Genomic DNA, 16368 nt, shown 5'->3' with positions numbered 1-16368 from the left:
GCTGTCCGGGCTTGCTGGGAGTTGTAGTTTTGAAACCTCCGGAGGTCCGCAGGTTGAAGACCACTGCGGCCTTCGACATCATCCAGCCCCCTCTCACCCCCTTTAGTTCTGTACAGTACTCGCCTCCGCTCGGCGCTGGTCCGGTGCTGCAGTACTGTCCGGTGAGGAGGTGGTCCGGTGGGATACTGGTTCCGGGCTGCTATCTTCACCGGGGGCGCCTCTTCTAAGCGCTTCGGGCCCGGCCCCAGAATAGTCACATTGCCTTGACAACGACGCAGAGGTACGTTCATTGCCAACGTACTTCTGCGTCATTGTCAAGGCAACGCCTCTATTCTGGGCCCGAAGCGCGGAGAAGAGGCGCCCCCGGTGAAGATAGCAGCCCGGAACCACTATCCCACTGGACCACCTCCTCACCGGACAGTTCTGCAGCACCGGACCAGCGCCGAGCGGAGGTGAGTACTGTACAGAACTAAAGGGGGGTGAGAGGGGGCTGGATGATGTCGAAGGCCGCAGTGGTCTTCAACCTGCGGACCTCCGGAGGTTTCAAAACTACAACTCCCAGCAAGCCCGGACAGCCGATGGCTGCCCGGGCTTGCTGGGAGTTGTAGTTTTGAAACCTCTGGAGGTCCGCAGGTTGAAGACCACTGAGGGCGGATGATGAGAAGAGGATGATGAAGGGGGGGTGTGGGATGATGAGAAGAGGATGATGAAGGGGGGTGTGGGATGATGAAGGGGGGTGGGGATGATGACAAGGGGATGATGAAGGGGGGGGATGATTACAAGGGGATGATGAAGGGGGGTGGGGATGATGACAAGGGGATGATGAAGGGGGGTGGGGATGATGACAAGGGGATGATGAAGGGGGGATGTGTGGGATGATGACAAGGGGATGATGACAGGTGATGATGATGAGGGTCTGGATGATGACAGGCGGTGATGATGATGAGGATGTTAATGACGGGTCTGGATGATGACAGGGGGGGATGATGTATTTCCCACCCTAGGCTTATACTCGAGTCAATAACTTTTCCTGGGATTTTGGGTTGAAATTAGGGGTCTCGGCTTATACTCGGGTCGGCTTATACTCGAGTATATACGGTAGTCATTTTACCCAAAAATTCACAGCGAAATGGAAAAAAAATCATTGTGCGACAAAATTGAAGAAAAATGCCATTTTGTAACTTTTGGGGGCTTCCGTTTCTACGCAGTGCATATTTTGGTAAAAATGACACCTTATCATTATTCTGTAGGTCCATACGGTTAAAATGATACCCTACTTATATAGGTTTAATTTTGTCGTACTTCTGGAAAAAAATCATAACTACATGCAGGAAAATTTATACGTTTAAAAATGTCATCTTCTGACCCCTATAACTTTTTTTTATTTTTCCACGTACAGGGCGATATGAGGACTCATTTTTGCGCTGTGATCTGAAGTTTTAATTGGTACCATTTTTGTTTTGATCAGACTTTTTGATCACTTTTTATTCATTTTTTAAAAAGTGGTATAAAAAGTGACCAAAAATATGCTTTTTTGGACTTTGGAATTTTTTTGCGCGTACGCCATTGACCGTGCGGTTTAATTAACGATATATTTTTATAGTTTGGACATTTACGCATGCGGCGATACCACATATGTTTATTTTTATTTACACTGTTTTAATTTTTTATGGGAAAAGGGGGGTGTTTCAAACTTTTATAAGGGAAGGGGTTAAATGACCTTTATTTTTTATTTTTTGCAGTGTTATAGGTCCCATAGGGACCTATAACACTGCACACACTGATCTCTCATGCTGATCACTGGAGTGTATTAACACGCCTGTGATCAGTGTTCTCGGCGCTTGACTGCTCCTGCCTGGATCTCAGGCACGGAGCAGTCATTTGTCGATTGGACACCGAGGAGGCAGGTAAGGGCCCTCTCGGTGTCCTGTAAGCTGTTTGGGATGCCTTTATTTCACCGCGGCAGTCCCGAACAGCACGACTGAGCAGCCGGGTTACTTTCACTTTTACTTCAGACCAAAGCGGTCAGCTTTGATCGCCGCGTCTGAAGGGTTAAACAGGGCATCACCGCGATCGGTGATGTCCTGTATTAGCTGTGGGTCCCGGCCGTTGATAGCCGCCGGGACCGACCCGATATGACGCGGGGACATTGCGTGACCCCGCGGCATATCGCGGGAGCCGCCGGAGGACATAAATATACGTCCTTGATCGTTAAGGGGTTAACCACTTGGGGATACAGGGCGTACAGGTACGCCCATGGGAATTTTTGCCCCCGCTGCTTGCCAGACGGGGACCGGACCTTGATGCCTGCCTAATCATTCAGCAGACATCCCGTGCCAAAGCCAGGGGGGGCCTGAGAATTCAGACCGGCGATCTGCGGCAATTCCAGGTCATACGGGTCTCCGGTGATTGGTAATTTGTACAGGGGTGGATGATTTTACAGTGGTTCTGACATAAACGCAAAAAAAACAAAAACCACGTATGACCCCTTTATGGAAACTACACCTCTCATGGAACGTAACAAGGGGTATAGGGAGCCTTCACACCACAGGTGTTTGATAAATTTTAGTTAAAGTTGGATGGGAAAATGAAAAAAAAAAAAATTTTTTTTCACTAAAATGCCTAAATTTACCCTAAATGGTAAGGGAAAACAGCAAAAAAGACCCCCAAAACCCCATTTCTTCTGAGTATGGAAATACCCCATATGTGGATGTAAAGTGCTCTGTGGGCGAACTACAATGCTCAGAAGAGAAGGAGCACCATTGGGCTTTTGGAGAGAAAATTTGTCCGGAATTGAAAGCCATGTGTGTTTACAAAGCCCCCCTGGTGCAGGAACAATGGACAACAGCAAAGTGAAGGAGAAAATTCAAAATCTTAATTTTTTACACTCGCATGTTCTTGTAGAGCCATTTTCAGAATGCAATAGAGAACAGGGTGCTCACCCCTGGATGGAACCTGATGGATGAGATAGGGAAGAGCCCAATCAAAACGCACTCACCTATGCGGCTCCCAGCGTCCAGGCGCAAATATAGGTAAAAGGAGATCCAAAAAAGGGAGATGAATCGTGCTGCCACATGAAGTATATATAGGTAAATTTATTGCACACAAAGGCTCCACGCAACGCGTTTCAAAGCCGTTCCGGATTTTTTGTCAGACGTCCCTCACCAGGGCGTACATTTTCATCCTGTGTATGACCGCGAGCATCGGAGCGATGCTCGCATCATACACGGCAGGTTCCAGTTGCTATCAGCAGCCGGGAACCCGCCGGTAATGGCCGTCATCCGCGATCGCGCAGATGTCTGCCATTAACCCCTCAGATCTGTACAGATCACGGCATCTGCGGCAATGCGCATAATAAAATAGATGATCAGATCGCCCGCAGAGCTGCCGCAGAGGTCCGATCATCTGTAATGGCGGCTGGAGGTCCCCTCACCTGGCTCCGGCCGTCTCCCGGCGTCTCCTGCGCTGGTCTGAGATCGAGCAGACCAGAGCAGGAGATAGCCGATAATACTGATCAGTGCTATTTCCTATACATAGCACTGAACAGTATTAGCAATCAAAGGATTGCTATAGATAGTCCCCTATGGGGACATAAAAAGTGTAAAAAAAAAAAAGTTACCCTCCCCCAATAAAAATTACAAATTGTAGTTTAAAGAATACATGAACACATGTCATTTTTACCATAAAGTGTACAGTGTGAAAACGAAACCCTCCAAAATGTGCAAAATTGGGGTTTTCATTTAAATTTCCTCCCTAAAAAAATATTTTTTTGGGTTCGCCATAGATTTTATGGTAAAATGAGAGGTTTCATTACAAAGTACAATTGGTCATGCAAAAAACAAGCCCTTATATGGGTCTGTAGAGGAAATTATAAAGGAGTTACGGATTTTAGACGGAGAGGAGGAAAAAACAAAAATGCAAAAATAAAATTAGCCTTTTCCTTAAGGTTAAAATGGGCTTGGTCCTTAAGGGGTTAAAAGGACAGGAGGGAAAACAAAAATGCAAAATGAAACCTGGCTGTGTCCTCAATGCCTTAATGGGGTTAATAATCTCGCACAATTGGTGTCCCCCATAGTTCAGAAGGTTGAAAAAGGATTAGATAGTGAAGTTCCAGCGAAAAGGATTCATCAGCAAATGTACTGTGTGTCATTTTTACATGAAACTATAGTGAAAAATGATTAATCATTCATGTATATTACTTCTGAAATTCACATTGAAGCCAGAAGATAAAAGAAGAACAATACTTGTAAATTTATTTATTTATACTTTTTTTTTTCTTTTGTTGCTCCACTATGTGCAACTCATCCAAGAGCTGGCAATGCCAACTTTGGTGTCACTTGGGATCACATCATCATGTACCGGTATATCCAAGGGGGTTTGCCCCCCCCCCCCCTTTTTTTTTCATACATTTTTCTTGTTACTAATCATGTGATTCCTATATCATGTGACTCACAGATTTCAATTGAATAACTGAGGCAAAAAAAATCCAAGAAAAAAACATCAATATACATGTACGCCTGCAGGTTTTATATATATATATATATCTCAGAAGGCTGGATTGTGAGTCGCTCACCCTGTGCACGCCTACCTAACCACCTGTGCCGCAGACTGGCCGGTACCGCCTCCGGCTGCTCACTTGTAAAGAAAAGAACAAGGTCCGGCACTAGGTTGCAGGTAAAAACTTCTTATATCTTTATTTGAAGATTCTGCAGTACAAGGTTGAAAGGCTGACGTGTTTCGCTAAAAAACGTTTTTAGCAAAAAGCGGCAGACTTTCAACCTTGTACTGCAGAATCTTCAAATAAAGAAATAAGAAGTTTTTACCTGCAACCAACCTAGTGCCGGACCTTGTTCTTTTCTATATAAATATAAATATATATATATATATATATATATACACAGTATTTTACTCAGGGGCACAGTGTGTGGCAATATTAGATTCAGGGGTACAGTATGTAGCAGTATTATATACAGGGGTACAGTATGTAGCAGTATTATATACAGGGGTACAGTATGTAGCAGTATTATATACAGGGGTACAGTATGTAGCAGTATTATATACAGGGGCACAGTATGTAGCAGTATTATATACAGGGGCACAGTATGTAGCAGTATTATATACAGGGGTACAGTATGTAGCAGTATTATATACAGGGGTACAGTATGTAGCAGTATTATATACAGGGGTACAGTATGTAGCAGTATTATATACAGGGGTACAGTATGTAGCAGTATTATATACTGGGGTACAGTGCAGCTCTAATCTGAACTGCTGGCAACCTGCGATTTCTGAGGTTGGTGACTCGGATGAACTTATCCTCCGCAGCAGAGGTGACTCTTCGTCTTCCTTTCCTGGGGCGCTCCGCATGTCAGCCAGTTTGTAGCTCTTGATGGTTTTTGTGACTGCACTTGTGTTACGCCTAGCGCTCCGGGTCCCCGCTCCTCCCCGGAGCGCTCACGGCGTCTTTCTCCCTGCAGCTCCCCGGTCAGTCCCGCTGACCGGGAGCGCTGCACTGTCATGGCCGTTGGGGATGCGATTCGCACAGCGGGACGCGCCCGCTCGCGAATCGCATCCCAGGTCACTTACCCGTTCCCGTCCCCTGCTGTCATGTGCTGGCGCGCGCGGCTCCGCTCTCTAGGGCGCGCGCGCGCCAGCTCCCTGAGACTTAAAGGGCCAGTGCACCAATGATTGGTGCCTGGCCCAATTAGCTTAATTGGCTTCCACCTGGTCCCTGACTATATCTAACCTCCTCCCATGCACTCCCTTGCCGGATCTTGTTGCCCTTGTGCCTAGTGAAAGCGTATTGTGTGTCTAAAGCCTGTGTACCAGAACTTCTGCTATCCACCCTGACTACGAACCTTGCCGCCTGCCCCCGACCTTCTGCTACGTCCGACCTTGCTTCTGTCTACTCCCTTGTACCTCGCCTATCATCAGCAGTCAGAGAGGTGACCCGTTGCTAGTGGATACGACCTGGTCACTACCGCCGCAGCAAGACCATCCCGCTTTGCGGCGGGCTCTGGTGAAAACCAGTAGTGACTTAGAACCGGTCCACTAGCGCGGTCCTCGCCTATCCCTCTCTGGCACAGAGGATCCACTACCTGCCAGCCGGCATCGTGACAGTAGATCCGGCCATGGATCCCGCTGACGTCCCTCTGCCTTATATCTCTGATATCACCACGGTGGTCGCCCAGCAATCCCGACAGATCGCCCATCTAACCCACCAGCTGTCGGAAGTATTCACCATTGTGCAGCAACTTCAGTCGCAACTTCAGCAGCAATCATCTCCTCCGCCAGCTCCTGCACCCCTTCCGCAGCGAGTGGCCACTCCTAGCCTCCGCCTGTCCTTGCCGGACAAATTTAATGGGGACTCTAAGTTTTGCCGTGGCTTTCTTTCGCAATGTTCTCTGCACTTGGAGATGATGTCGGACCAGTTTCCTACTGAAAGGTCTAAGGTGGCTTTCGTAGTCAGCCTTCTGTCTGGAAAAGCTCTGTCATGGGCCACACCGCTCTGGGACCGCAATGACCCCGTCACTGCCTCTGTACACTCCTTCTTCTCGGAAATTCGAAGTGTCTTTGAGGAACCTGCCCGAGCCTCTTCTGCTGAGACTGCCCTGCTGAACCTGGTCCAGGGTAATTCTTGCGTTGGCGAGTACGCCATACAATTCCGTACTCTTGCTTCTGAACTTTCCTGGAATAATGAGGCCCTCTGCGCGACCTTTAAAAAAGGCCTATCCAGCAACATTAAAGATGTTCTGGCCGCACGAGAAACTCCTGCTAACCTGCATGAACTCATTCATCTAGCCACGCGCATTGACATGCGTTTTTCTGAGAGACATCAAGAGCTCCGCCAGGAAAAAGACTTAGATCTCTGGACACCTCTCCCACAGTCTCCACTGCAATCTGCGCCTAGGCCTCCCGCCGAGGAAGCCATGCAAGTGGATCGGTATCGCCTGACCCTGGAAGAGAGGAATCGCCGTAAGGAAGAGAATCTTTGTCTGTACTGTGCCAGTACCGAACATTTTTTGGTGGATTGCCCTATCCGTCCTCCACGTCTGGGAAACGCACGCTCGCACCCAGCTCTCGTGGGTGTGGCGTCTCTGGATGCTAAGTCGGCTTCTCCACGTCTCACGGTGCCTGTACGGATTTCTACTTCAGCCAGCTCTTCCCTCTCAGCCGTGGCCTGTCTGGACTCTGGTGCTTCTGGGAATTTTATTCGGGAGTCCTTGGTGAATAAATTCCGCATTCCGATGACCCGTCTTGTCAAGCCACTCCACATTTCCGCGGTCAACGGAGCCAGGTTGGATTGCACCGTGCGTTACCGCACGGAGCCCCTCCTAATGTGCATCGGACCTCATCACGAGAAAATTGAATTTTTGGTCCTTCCCAATTGCACTTCCGAAATTCTCCTTGGACTACCCTGGCTTCTACACCATTCCCCAACCCTGGACTGGTCCACTGGGGAGATCAAGAGTTGGGGTCCCTCTTGTTCCAAGGACTGCCTTAAACCAGTTCCCAGTACTCCCTGCCGTGACCCTGTGGTTCCTCCTGTATCCGGTCCCCCTAAGGTCGTTAGGGACTCTGCCTGCCACAGAAAATGCCTCTCCCCCCCTCCCAGTCCCTTCAGGCAAGCCTCTGTGTCCCCTCATGGCTCCCGTCCTTGTGTCGCCCTGCCCCGTGCCAAGCTTCACCCTCTGCCCTCCCTCCCCATTCCTACTCCTGCTGTACTGCCTGCCATTGAGGAAACCATCCATTCCTTCCCGGTGTCCTCATCCCAGGGGAGGCAGTCACCGGACAAAAAAAAGGGGAGACCTAAGGGGGGGGGTACTGTTACGCCTAGCGCTCCGGGTCCCCGCTCCTCCCCGGAGCGCTCACGGCGTCTTTCTCCCTGCAGCTCCCCGGTCAGTCCCGCTGACCGGGAGCGCTGCACTGTCATGGCCGTTGGGGATGCGATTCGCACAGCGGGACGCGCCCGCTCGCGAATCGCATCCCAGGTCACTTACCCGTTCCCGTCCCCTGCTGTCATGTGCTGGCGCGCGCGGCTCCGCTCTCTAGGGCGCGCGCGCGCCAGCTCCCTGAGACTTAAAGGGCCAGTGCACCAATGATTGGTGCCTGGCCCAATTAGCTTAATTGGCTTCCACCTGGTCCCTGACTATATCTAACCTCCTCCCATGCACTCCCTTGCCGGATCTTGTTGCCCTTGTGCCTAGTGAAAGCGTATTGTGTGTCTAAAGCCTGTGTACCAGAACTTCTGCTATCCACCCTGACTACGAACCTTGCCGCCTGCCCCCGACCTTCTGCTACGTCCGACCTTGCTTCTGTCTACTCCCTTGTACCTCGCCTATCATCAGCAGTCAGAGAGGTGACCCGTTGCTAGTGGATACGACCTGGTCACTACCGCCGCAGCAAGACCATCCCGCTTTGCGGCGGGCTCTGGTGAAAACCAGTAGTGACTTAGAACCGGTCCACTAGCGCGGTCCTCGCCTATCCCTCTCTGGCACAGAGGATCCACTACCTGCCAGCCGGCATCGTGACAACTTGGGGACACTTTCCACCTAGAATATGACATATGTTCAGCTGTTTCCCACTTTTTTGTTATGTATATAATTCCACATGTGTTCATTCATAGTTTTGATGCCTTCAGTGTGAATCTGCAATTTTCATAGTCATGAAAATAAAGAAAACTCTGAATGAGAAGGTGTGTTCAAACTTTTGGTCTGTACTGTATACATTTTATATTATATATGGAGGATGTAAATCTACAGTTCCCTGTATGACCTGAATATTGCCAAACACTGTACCCCTGTATATAATACTGCTACATACTGTACCCCTGAATCTAATATTGCCACACACTGTGCCCCTGAGTAAAATACTGCCACATACTGTACTACTGAATCTAATAATGCCAAACACTGTACCCCTGTATATAATACTGCTACGTACTGTACCCCTGAATCTAATACTGCCACACACTGTGCCCCTGAGTAAAATACTGCCACATACTGTACTACTGAATCTAATAATTCCACACACTGTGCCCCTGAGTAAAATACTGCCACATACTGTACCACTGAATCTAATAATGCCCCACACTGTGCCCCTGAGTAAAATACTGCCACATACTGTACTACTGAATCTAATAATGCCACACACTGTGCCCCTAAGTAAAATACTGCCACATATTGTACTACTGAATCTAATAATGCCACACACTGTGCCCCTGAGTAAAATACTGCCACATATTGTACTACTGAATCTAATAATGCCACACACTGTGCCCCTGAGTAAAATACTGCCACATACTGTACTACTGAATCTAATAATGCCACACACTGTGTCCCTGAGTAAAATACTGCCACATACTGTACTACTGAATCTAATAATGCCCCAAACCGTGCCCCTGAGTAAAATACTGCCACATACTGTACCCCTGAATCTAATATTGCCACACACTGTGCCCCTGAGTAAAATACTGCCACATACTGTACTACTGAATCTAATAATGCCACACACTGTGCCCCTAAGTAAAATACTGCCACATATTGTACTACTGAATCTAATAATGCCACACACTGTGCCCCTGAGTAAAATACTGCCACATATTGTACTACTGAATCTAATAATGCCACACACTGTGCCCCTGAGTAAAATACTGCCACATACTGTACTACTGAATCTAATAATGCCACACACTGTGTCCCTGAGTAAAATATTGCCACATACTGTACTACTGAATCTAGTAATGCCCCAAACCGTGCCCCTGAGTAAAATACTGCCACATACTGTACCCCTGAATCTAATATTGCCACACACTGTGCCCCTGAGTAAAATACTGCCACATACTGTACTACTGAATCTAATAATGCCCCACACTGTGCCCCTGAGTATAATACTGCCATACAGTCCAGATGATTGACGGCTGTGGTCCTGATGTGGACCGCGGGTCCGCGGTCCACCAGTTGAGTACAGCTACTCTACAGTATTCTCTATTAATAGCCTATGCTGCGCTATATAAGAATGAAAATATCCCAGAGTGCTTCTTTAATGGTGTCACACTCCAACACTTTCTAGCACCAAAATGGCCAGTATATATCACATGTGACCCTGACTCACTATGGAACAGTGCAGTGCCATATACAGGCATCCTCATATTCCAACCTGACCTCTGACCTGTAGTCCCCATCACATTTATATACAAATATCCGGGCACACCTTACAATACGTCTTGTGAGTGCAATGATAAAAACGGCCACTATAGGCTTTACAAGTAAAATCCAATCATTGGCTGCAGTTATGGGATAAACATGTTTTCTTGACAGGCATTTCCTTCCTTATTCCGCATATTTGAGAAGAAAATGATAAGAGACATAACTCAGTTCAATGAACATGGATGGAAACAGCAGCATCGTTCATGAGAGGCTTTATGATGATGAACGGCAGTCAGGTAACCTTCATTCTTAACATCTTTATTTATATTATTTGATGTATTGAGTCGTTTATATATTTTATTGCCTTTTTGTAAAGTTTAAGTAATTGCTAAAAAAATAGAAATACAAGTATATTGGAAAAATGTACAGTATTTAATTATTCAAAGGATAACTATAGTAATAAATATAAATAAATATTCGGCAGGCACTGCACTCTTGAAGTGCCGCACTGCAAAATAGTATAGTGTAATGTATGTATCTGAACTACATGTACTGTACTGCTCTCTACCTGTGCCACATGTACTCTACTGCTATCTAGCTATACTACATATACTTTACTGCTCCTTACCTGTGCTTTATCTATTCTACTGCCCTCTACCTGTGCCACATGTACTCTACTGCTATCTAGCTGTACTACATATACTTTACTGCTTCTTACCTGTGCTTTATCTACTCTACTGCCCTCTACCTGTGCCACATGTACTCTACTGCTATCTAGCTGTACTACATATACTTTACTGCTCCTAACCTGTGCTTTATCAACTCTGCTGCCCTCTACCTGTGCCACATGTACTCTACTGCTATTTAGCTGTACTACATATACTGTACCTTCCTTACCTGTGCTTTATCTACTCTACTGCCCTCTACCTGTGCCACATATATTATACTGCTATCTAGCTGTACTACATACTGCTCCTTACTAGAGTTGAGCGAACATACAGTAAATTGGCTCATAACGGACCTCGTGGCACAGCCATTGATTACTTTAGTGTGCCTAAAAAAAGTCTACGATGACAGTCTTAGGTCTCCTAGGACTGTATCCACCTTTTCCAGGCAACTGCACTGCTCAAAAAATAAAGGGAACACTAAGATAACACATCCTAGATCTGAATGAATGAACTAATCGTATGAAATACTTTCGTCTTTAAATAGTTGAATGTGCTGACAACAAAATCACACAAAAATTATCAATGGAAATCAAAATTTACAGCCCATTTACAACTCTCTTACATCGCGGCCGCTCCCCCTGCTCTATGAGCCAAGCCGAGAGCTGCTGCGATGTGCGAGTATACTGGGCATGCGGCAACTCGCACATCGCAGTCTGTCTGCTCGTAGCGGCGGATTGCCGCTCCGAGCAGGCAACTGTAAAGGCAGCATACAGTGGCGCTGGGGATCCGCTCGCGTGAACGTACCCTCAAACCACACTACAGGCTGATCCAACTTTGATGTAATGTCCTTAAAACAAGTCAAAATGAGGCTCAGTAGTGTGTGTGGCCCTCCTGTGCCCGTATGACCTCCCTACAATGCCTGGGCATGCTCCTGATGAGGTGGCGGATGGTCTCCTGAGGGATGTCCTCCCAGACCTGGACTAAAGCATCCACCAACTCCTGGACAGTCTGTGGTGCAACGTGGCATTGGTGGATAGAGCGAGACATGATGTCCCAGATGTGCTCAATCGGATTCAGGTCTGGGAGACGGGCGGGCCAGTCCATAGCATCAATGCTTTCCTCCTGCAGGAACTGCTGACACACTCCAGCCACATGAGGTCTAGCATTGTCTTGCATTAGGAGGAACCCAGGGCCAACCGCACCAGCATATGGTTTCACAAGAGGTCTGAGGATCTCATCTTGGTACCTAATGGCAGTCAGGCTACCTCTGGCAAGCACATGGAGGGCTGTGCGTCCCCCCCCCAAAGAAATGCCACCCCACCATTACTGACCCACCGCCAAACCGGTCATGATGGAGGATGTTGCAGGCAGCAGAACGTTCTCCACGGCGTCTCCAGACTCTGTCATGTCTTTCACATGTGCTCAGTGTGAACCTGCTTTCATCTGTGAAGAGCACAGGGTGCCAGTGGCGAATTTGCCAATCTTGGTGTTCTCTGGCAAATGCCAAACGTCCTACACAGTGTTGGGCTGTAAGCACAACCCCCACCTCTCGATGTCGTGCCCTCAGACTGCCCTAATGGAGTCTGTTTCTGACCGTTTGAGTGGACATATGCACATTTGTGGCCTGCAGGAGGTCATTTTGCAGGGCTCTGGCAGTGCTCCTCCTGCTACTCCTTGCACAAAGGCGGAGGTAGCGGTCCTGCTGCTGGGTTGTTGCCCTCCTACAGCCTCCTCCACGTCTTCTGATGTACTAGCCTGTCTCCTGGTAGCGCTTCCATGCTATGGACACTACACTGACAGACACAGCAAACCTTCTTGCCACAGCTCGCATTGATGTGCTATCCTGGATGAGCTGCACTACCTGGGTTGTAGACTCGGTCTCATGCTACCACTAGAGTGAAAGCACCGCCAGCATTCAAAAGTGACCAAAACATCAGCCAGGAAGCATAAGAACTGAGAAGTGGTCTGTGGTCGCCACCTGCAGAACCGCTCCTTTATTGGGGGTGTCTTGCTAATTGCCTATAATTTCCACCTGTTGTCTGTTCCATTTGCACAACAGCATGTGAAATTGATTGTCAATCAGTGTTGCTTCCTGGGTGGACAGTGTGATTTCACAGAAGTGTCATTGACTTGGAGTTACATTGTGTTAAATGTTGCCTTTATTTTTTTTTTTTTGAGCAGTGTAATTTATGCAGGCTAAAGTAAGCTATGGCCGAGCCGTGAGGTCATTAAAAAACAATTTACTTTAAGTTCACTCAACTTTACTCCTTACCTGTGCTTCATCTACTGTACTGCCCTCTATCTGTAATACATGTTCTGTACTGCTATCTACCTGTACTACATATTCTGTACTGCTATCTAGCTGTAATACATGTTCTATACTGCTATCTAGCTGTAATACATGTTCATCTACCTGTACTACATGTTCTGTACTACTGTCTAGCTGTAATGCATGTTCTGTACTGCTATCTAGCTGTAATACATGTTATGTACTGCTATCTAGCTGTAATACATGTTCTGTACTGCTGTCTAGCTGTAATGCATGTTCTGTACTGCTATCTACCTGTACTACATATTCTGTACTGCTATCTAGCTGTAATATATGTTCTGTACTGCTATCTAGCTGTAATACATGTTCTATACTGTTATCTAGCTGTAATACATGTTCTGTACTGCTGTCTAGCTGTAATACATGTTCTGTACTGCTATCTACCTGTACTACATGTTCTGTACTACTGTCTAGCTGTAATGCATGTTCTGTACTGCTATCTAGCTGTAATACATGTTCTGTACTGCTATCTAGCTGTAATACATGTTCTGTACTGCTATCTAGCTGTAATACATGTTCTGTACTGCTATCTAGCTGTAATACATGTTCTGTACTGCTGTCTATCTGTACTACATGTTCTGTACTGCTGTCTAGCTGTAATACATGTTCTGTACTGCTGTCTATCTGTACTACATGTTCTGTACTGCTGTCTAGCTGTAATACATGTTCTGTACTGCTATCTAGCTGTACTACATGTTCTGTACTGCTGTCTAGCTGTAATACATGTTCTGTACTGCTGTCTATCTGTACTACATGTTCTGTACTGCTGTCTAGCTGTAATACATGTTCTGTACTGCTGTCTATCTGTACTACATGTTCTGTACTGCTGTCTAGCTGTAATACATGTTCTGTACTGCTATCTAGCTGTAATACATGTTCTGTACTGCTTCTCACCTGTGCTTTATGTACTGTACATGTACTTGATATATTGGAGTGTACTGTACTGTAGTGTACTGTACTTTTCCTATCTCAGTACAAGCTACTCCTTTGGACATCAGGCGATGGTCTCTCCATCTTCCAGCAGCTTTTTCTATGGCTTGGGCTAGTGGGCAACTATCGTCTTGTGGCATCGCTTGCAATGTTCTAGCATGTAACATAGCACAACTGCAACTGGATTTTTAGTTGCAGTTGCAAGTCGCATGCAACTTTACTACCATTGACCTCAATGCAAACTGAATGCAGTTGTAAACTTGTTCAGCTTCTCTATTTTGTTAAAGGGGTATTCCAGGCCAAAACTTTTTTATATATATATATCAACTGGCTCTGGAAAGTTAAACAGATTTGTAAATTACTTCTATTAAAAAATCTTAGTCCTTCCAATAGTTATTAGCTTCTGAAGTTGAGTTGTTGTTTTCTGTCTAACTGCTCTCTGATGACTCACGTCCCGGGAGCTGTGCATGATGGGAGAATATCCCCATAGGAACTGCACAGACGTGACATCATCATTGAACAGTTAGACAGAAAAGTTCAGAAGTTAATAACTATTGGAAGGATTAAGATTTTTTTATAGAAGTAATTTACAAATCTGTTTAACTTTCCAGAGCCAGTTGATATATATAAAAAAAAGGTTTTGCCTGGAATACCCCTTTAACGGTCAAATTGCACCTGTAATAAAGTCACGTGACAGCAAGTCTCAACCAAGTTGCACATAATATTTTGGTCGTACAACCTTAGTAGAAATGGATGTGGCTATTCATTCACTGCCAAGAATATTAATTTAATATATTGGTACAGTGAAACCTCTTCATGGCGACTACCCAAAAAATGGTCTTCTAGGCGGGTGGTCTTCTCGAAGAATACATAATAAATATGGACCAGAAAATCTGTCACAGAATGTCTGGTCTACGTAAAAGGGTGGTCTTTGAAAGAGGTGATTTTGGAGAAGTTTTGCTGTAGCTGTATGCATTACATACTTCACATTCTCATTACAGGCAGAAGGAAGGTTTCTTCTTACACACCCAGAACTGAATGGATTCCATTTGGGCTGCTGGCCCTGCTCTTTGTCCTAATCCTGACCCTCTTTATTATTGTATTCCATAAAGGTAATAATGTTTTTCATGTTGCTTTTAAATGTCATGATTCCGTTTACATTTTTTTTATTCATAACCTCATCATTTTCTTCCCTTGGCACTTCGCTCCTCATTCCCATGTCTGCTGTAAGGGTGGGACTATACTGTTACCTCACATGACAGGCATGAGGCTTGATGGACACGTTCTTGATACTTATATATAGTAATACAGTGGTCCCTCAACATACGATGGTAATTCGTTCCAAACGAGCCATCGTTTGTCGAATCCATCGTATGTTGAGGGATTCGTGCAATGTAAAGTATAGGAAGCTGTACTCACCTGTCCCCGCCACTCGAGATGGTGTCCCCGCCGCTCCCGATGGTGACCTCGGCCTCCGCTGGGCTCTCCGCTGTCTTCTCCAGTCCTCTGCTGTCTTCTCCGGTCCTCCGCTGTCTTCTCCGGTCCTCCGCTGTCTTCTCCGGTCCTCCGCTGTCTTCTCCGGTCCTCCGCTGTCTTCTCCGGTCCTCCGCTGTCTTCTCCAGTCCTCTGCTGTCTTCTCCGGTCCTCTGCTGTCTTCTCCAGTCCTCTGCTGTCTTCTCCGGTCCTCTTCTGTCTTCCGCAAGGCCTTACTGGGCCTGCGTAGCGACGTCATTACGCCGCTGCGTACGCCTTTCCTATTGGATGACGTGCGCAGCAGCGTATTGACGTCATCGGAGAGGGCCGAGAAGACATCGGAAGACCAGCGCTGGACCCGGAGGGCACCCCGGAGCATCGTGGAGGGGTAAGTAATACTTACCGCACCACACGGGGAACATTAAGCTGCTATCCGGCAGCAGCTTAAGCATTTTGCGCTGTCGGATAGCACTTAATGCGATGGCCCCGACATAAAAAAGCATCGTATGTCGATGCTGACATCAACATGCAATGGCCTCTGAGAGGCCATCGTATGTCGATTTCATCATATGTCGGGGCCATCGTAGGTCGGGGGGTCACTGTATATTTAAACCGATATTAAACCACCAATGTATTTAAATCATTTCAGTCATCAGTATGCCAATATCCAAACCTACAAAAAATAGCACTTGCTATATGGCAACTCTGATCATCACAACTGTTATATGACAAAATATCCCAGTATAAGCTTCCTGCATCTCAGCTAGTGAGGTAAATGTGGTTTGGGTGGCGATCAGGCAGTTTTCACAACCTGACAGTC

At 46.7% G+C, this 16368-nt stretch overlaps 1 protein-coding gene across 2 annotated transcripts in view; it reads left to right on the top strand.

Annotated features, from left to right (window-relative positions):
• Positions 1 to 16368, top strand: part of LOC130366780 (hepatic lectin-like) — a 55242-nt gene that overhangs the window by 16091 nt on the left and 22783 nt on the right. For both annotated transcript variants that reach the window (XM_056569141.1, XM_056569140.1), the window contains 2 exons: positions 10353 to 10444; positions 15077 to 15187. In XM_056569141.1, the coding sequence (XP_056425116.1) occupies positions 10381 to 10444; positions 15077 to 15187 (175 nt within the window). In that variant the 5' untranslated portion in view covers positions 10353 to 10380. The remainder of the gene's footprint in view (positions 1 to 10352; positions 10445 to 15076; positions 15188 to 16368) is intronic.

This window comes from Hyla sarda, chromosome 4 (genome assembly GCF_029499605.1).
Source record: "Hyla sarda isolate aHylSar1 chromosome 4, aHylSar1.hap1, whole genome shotgun sequence".
Lineage (NCBI taxonomy): Eukaryota > Metazoa > Chordata > Amphibia > Anura > Hylidae > Hyla > Hyla sarda.
The sequence above is the reverse complement of the archived record's forward strand: the minus strand, read 5'-3'. Positions and strand labels throughout refer to the sequence as shown.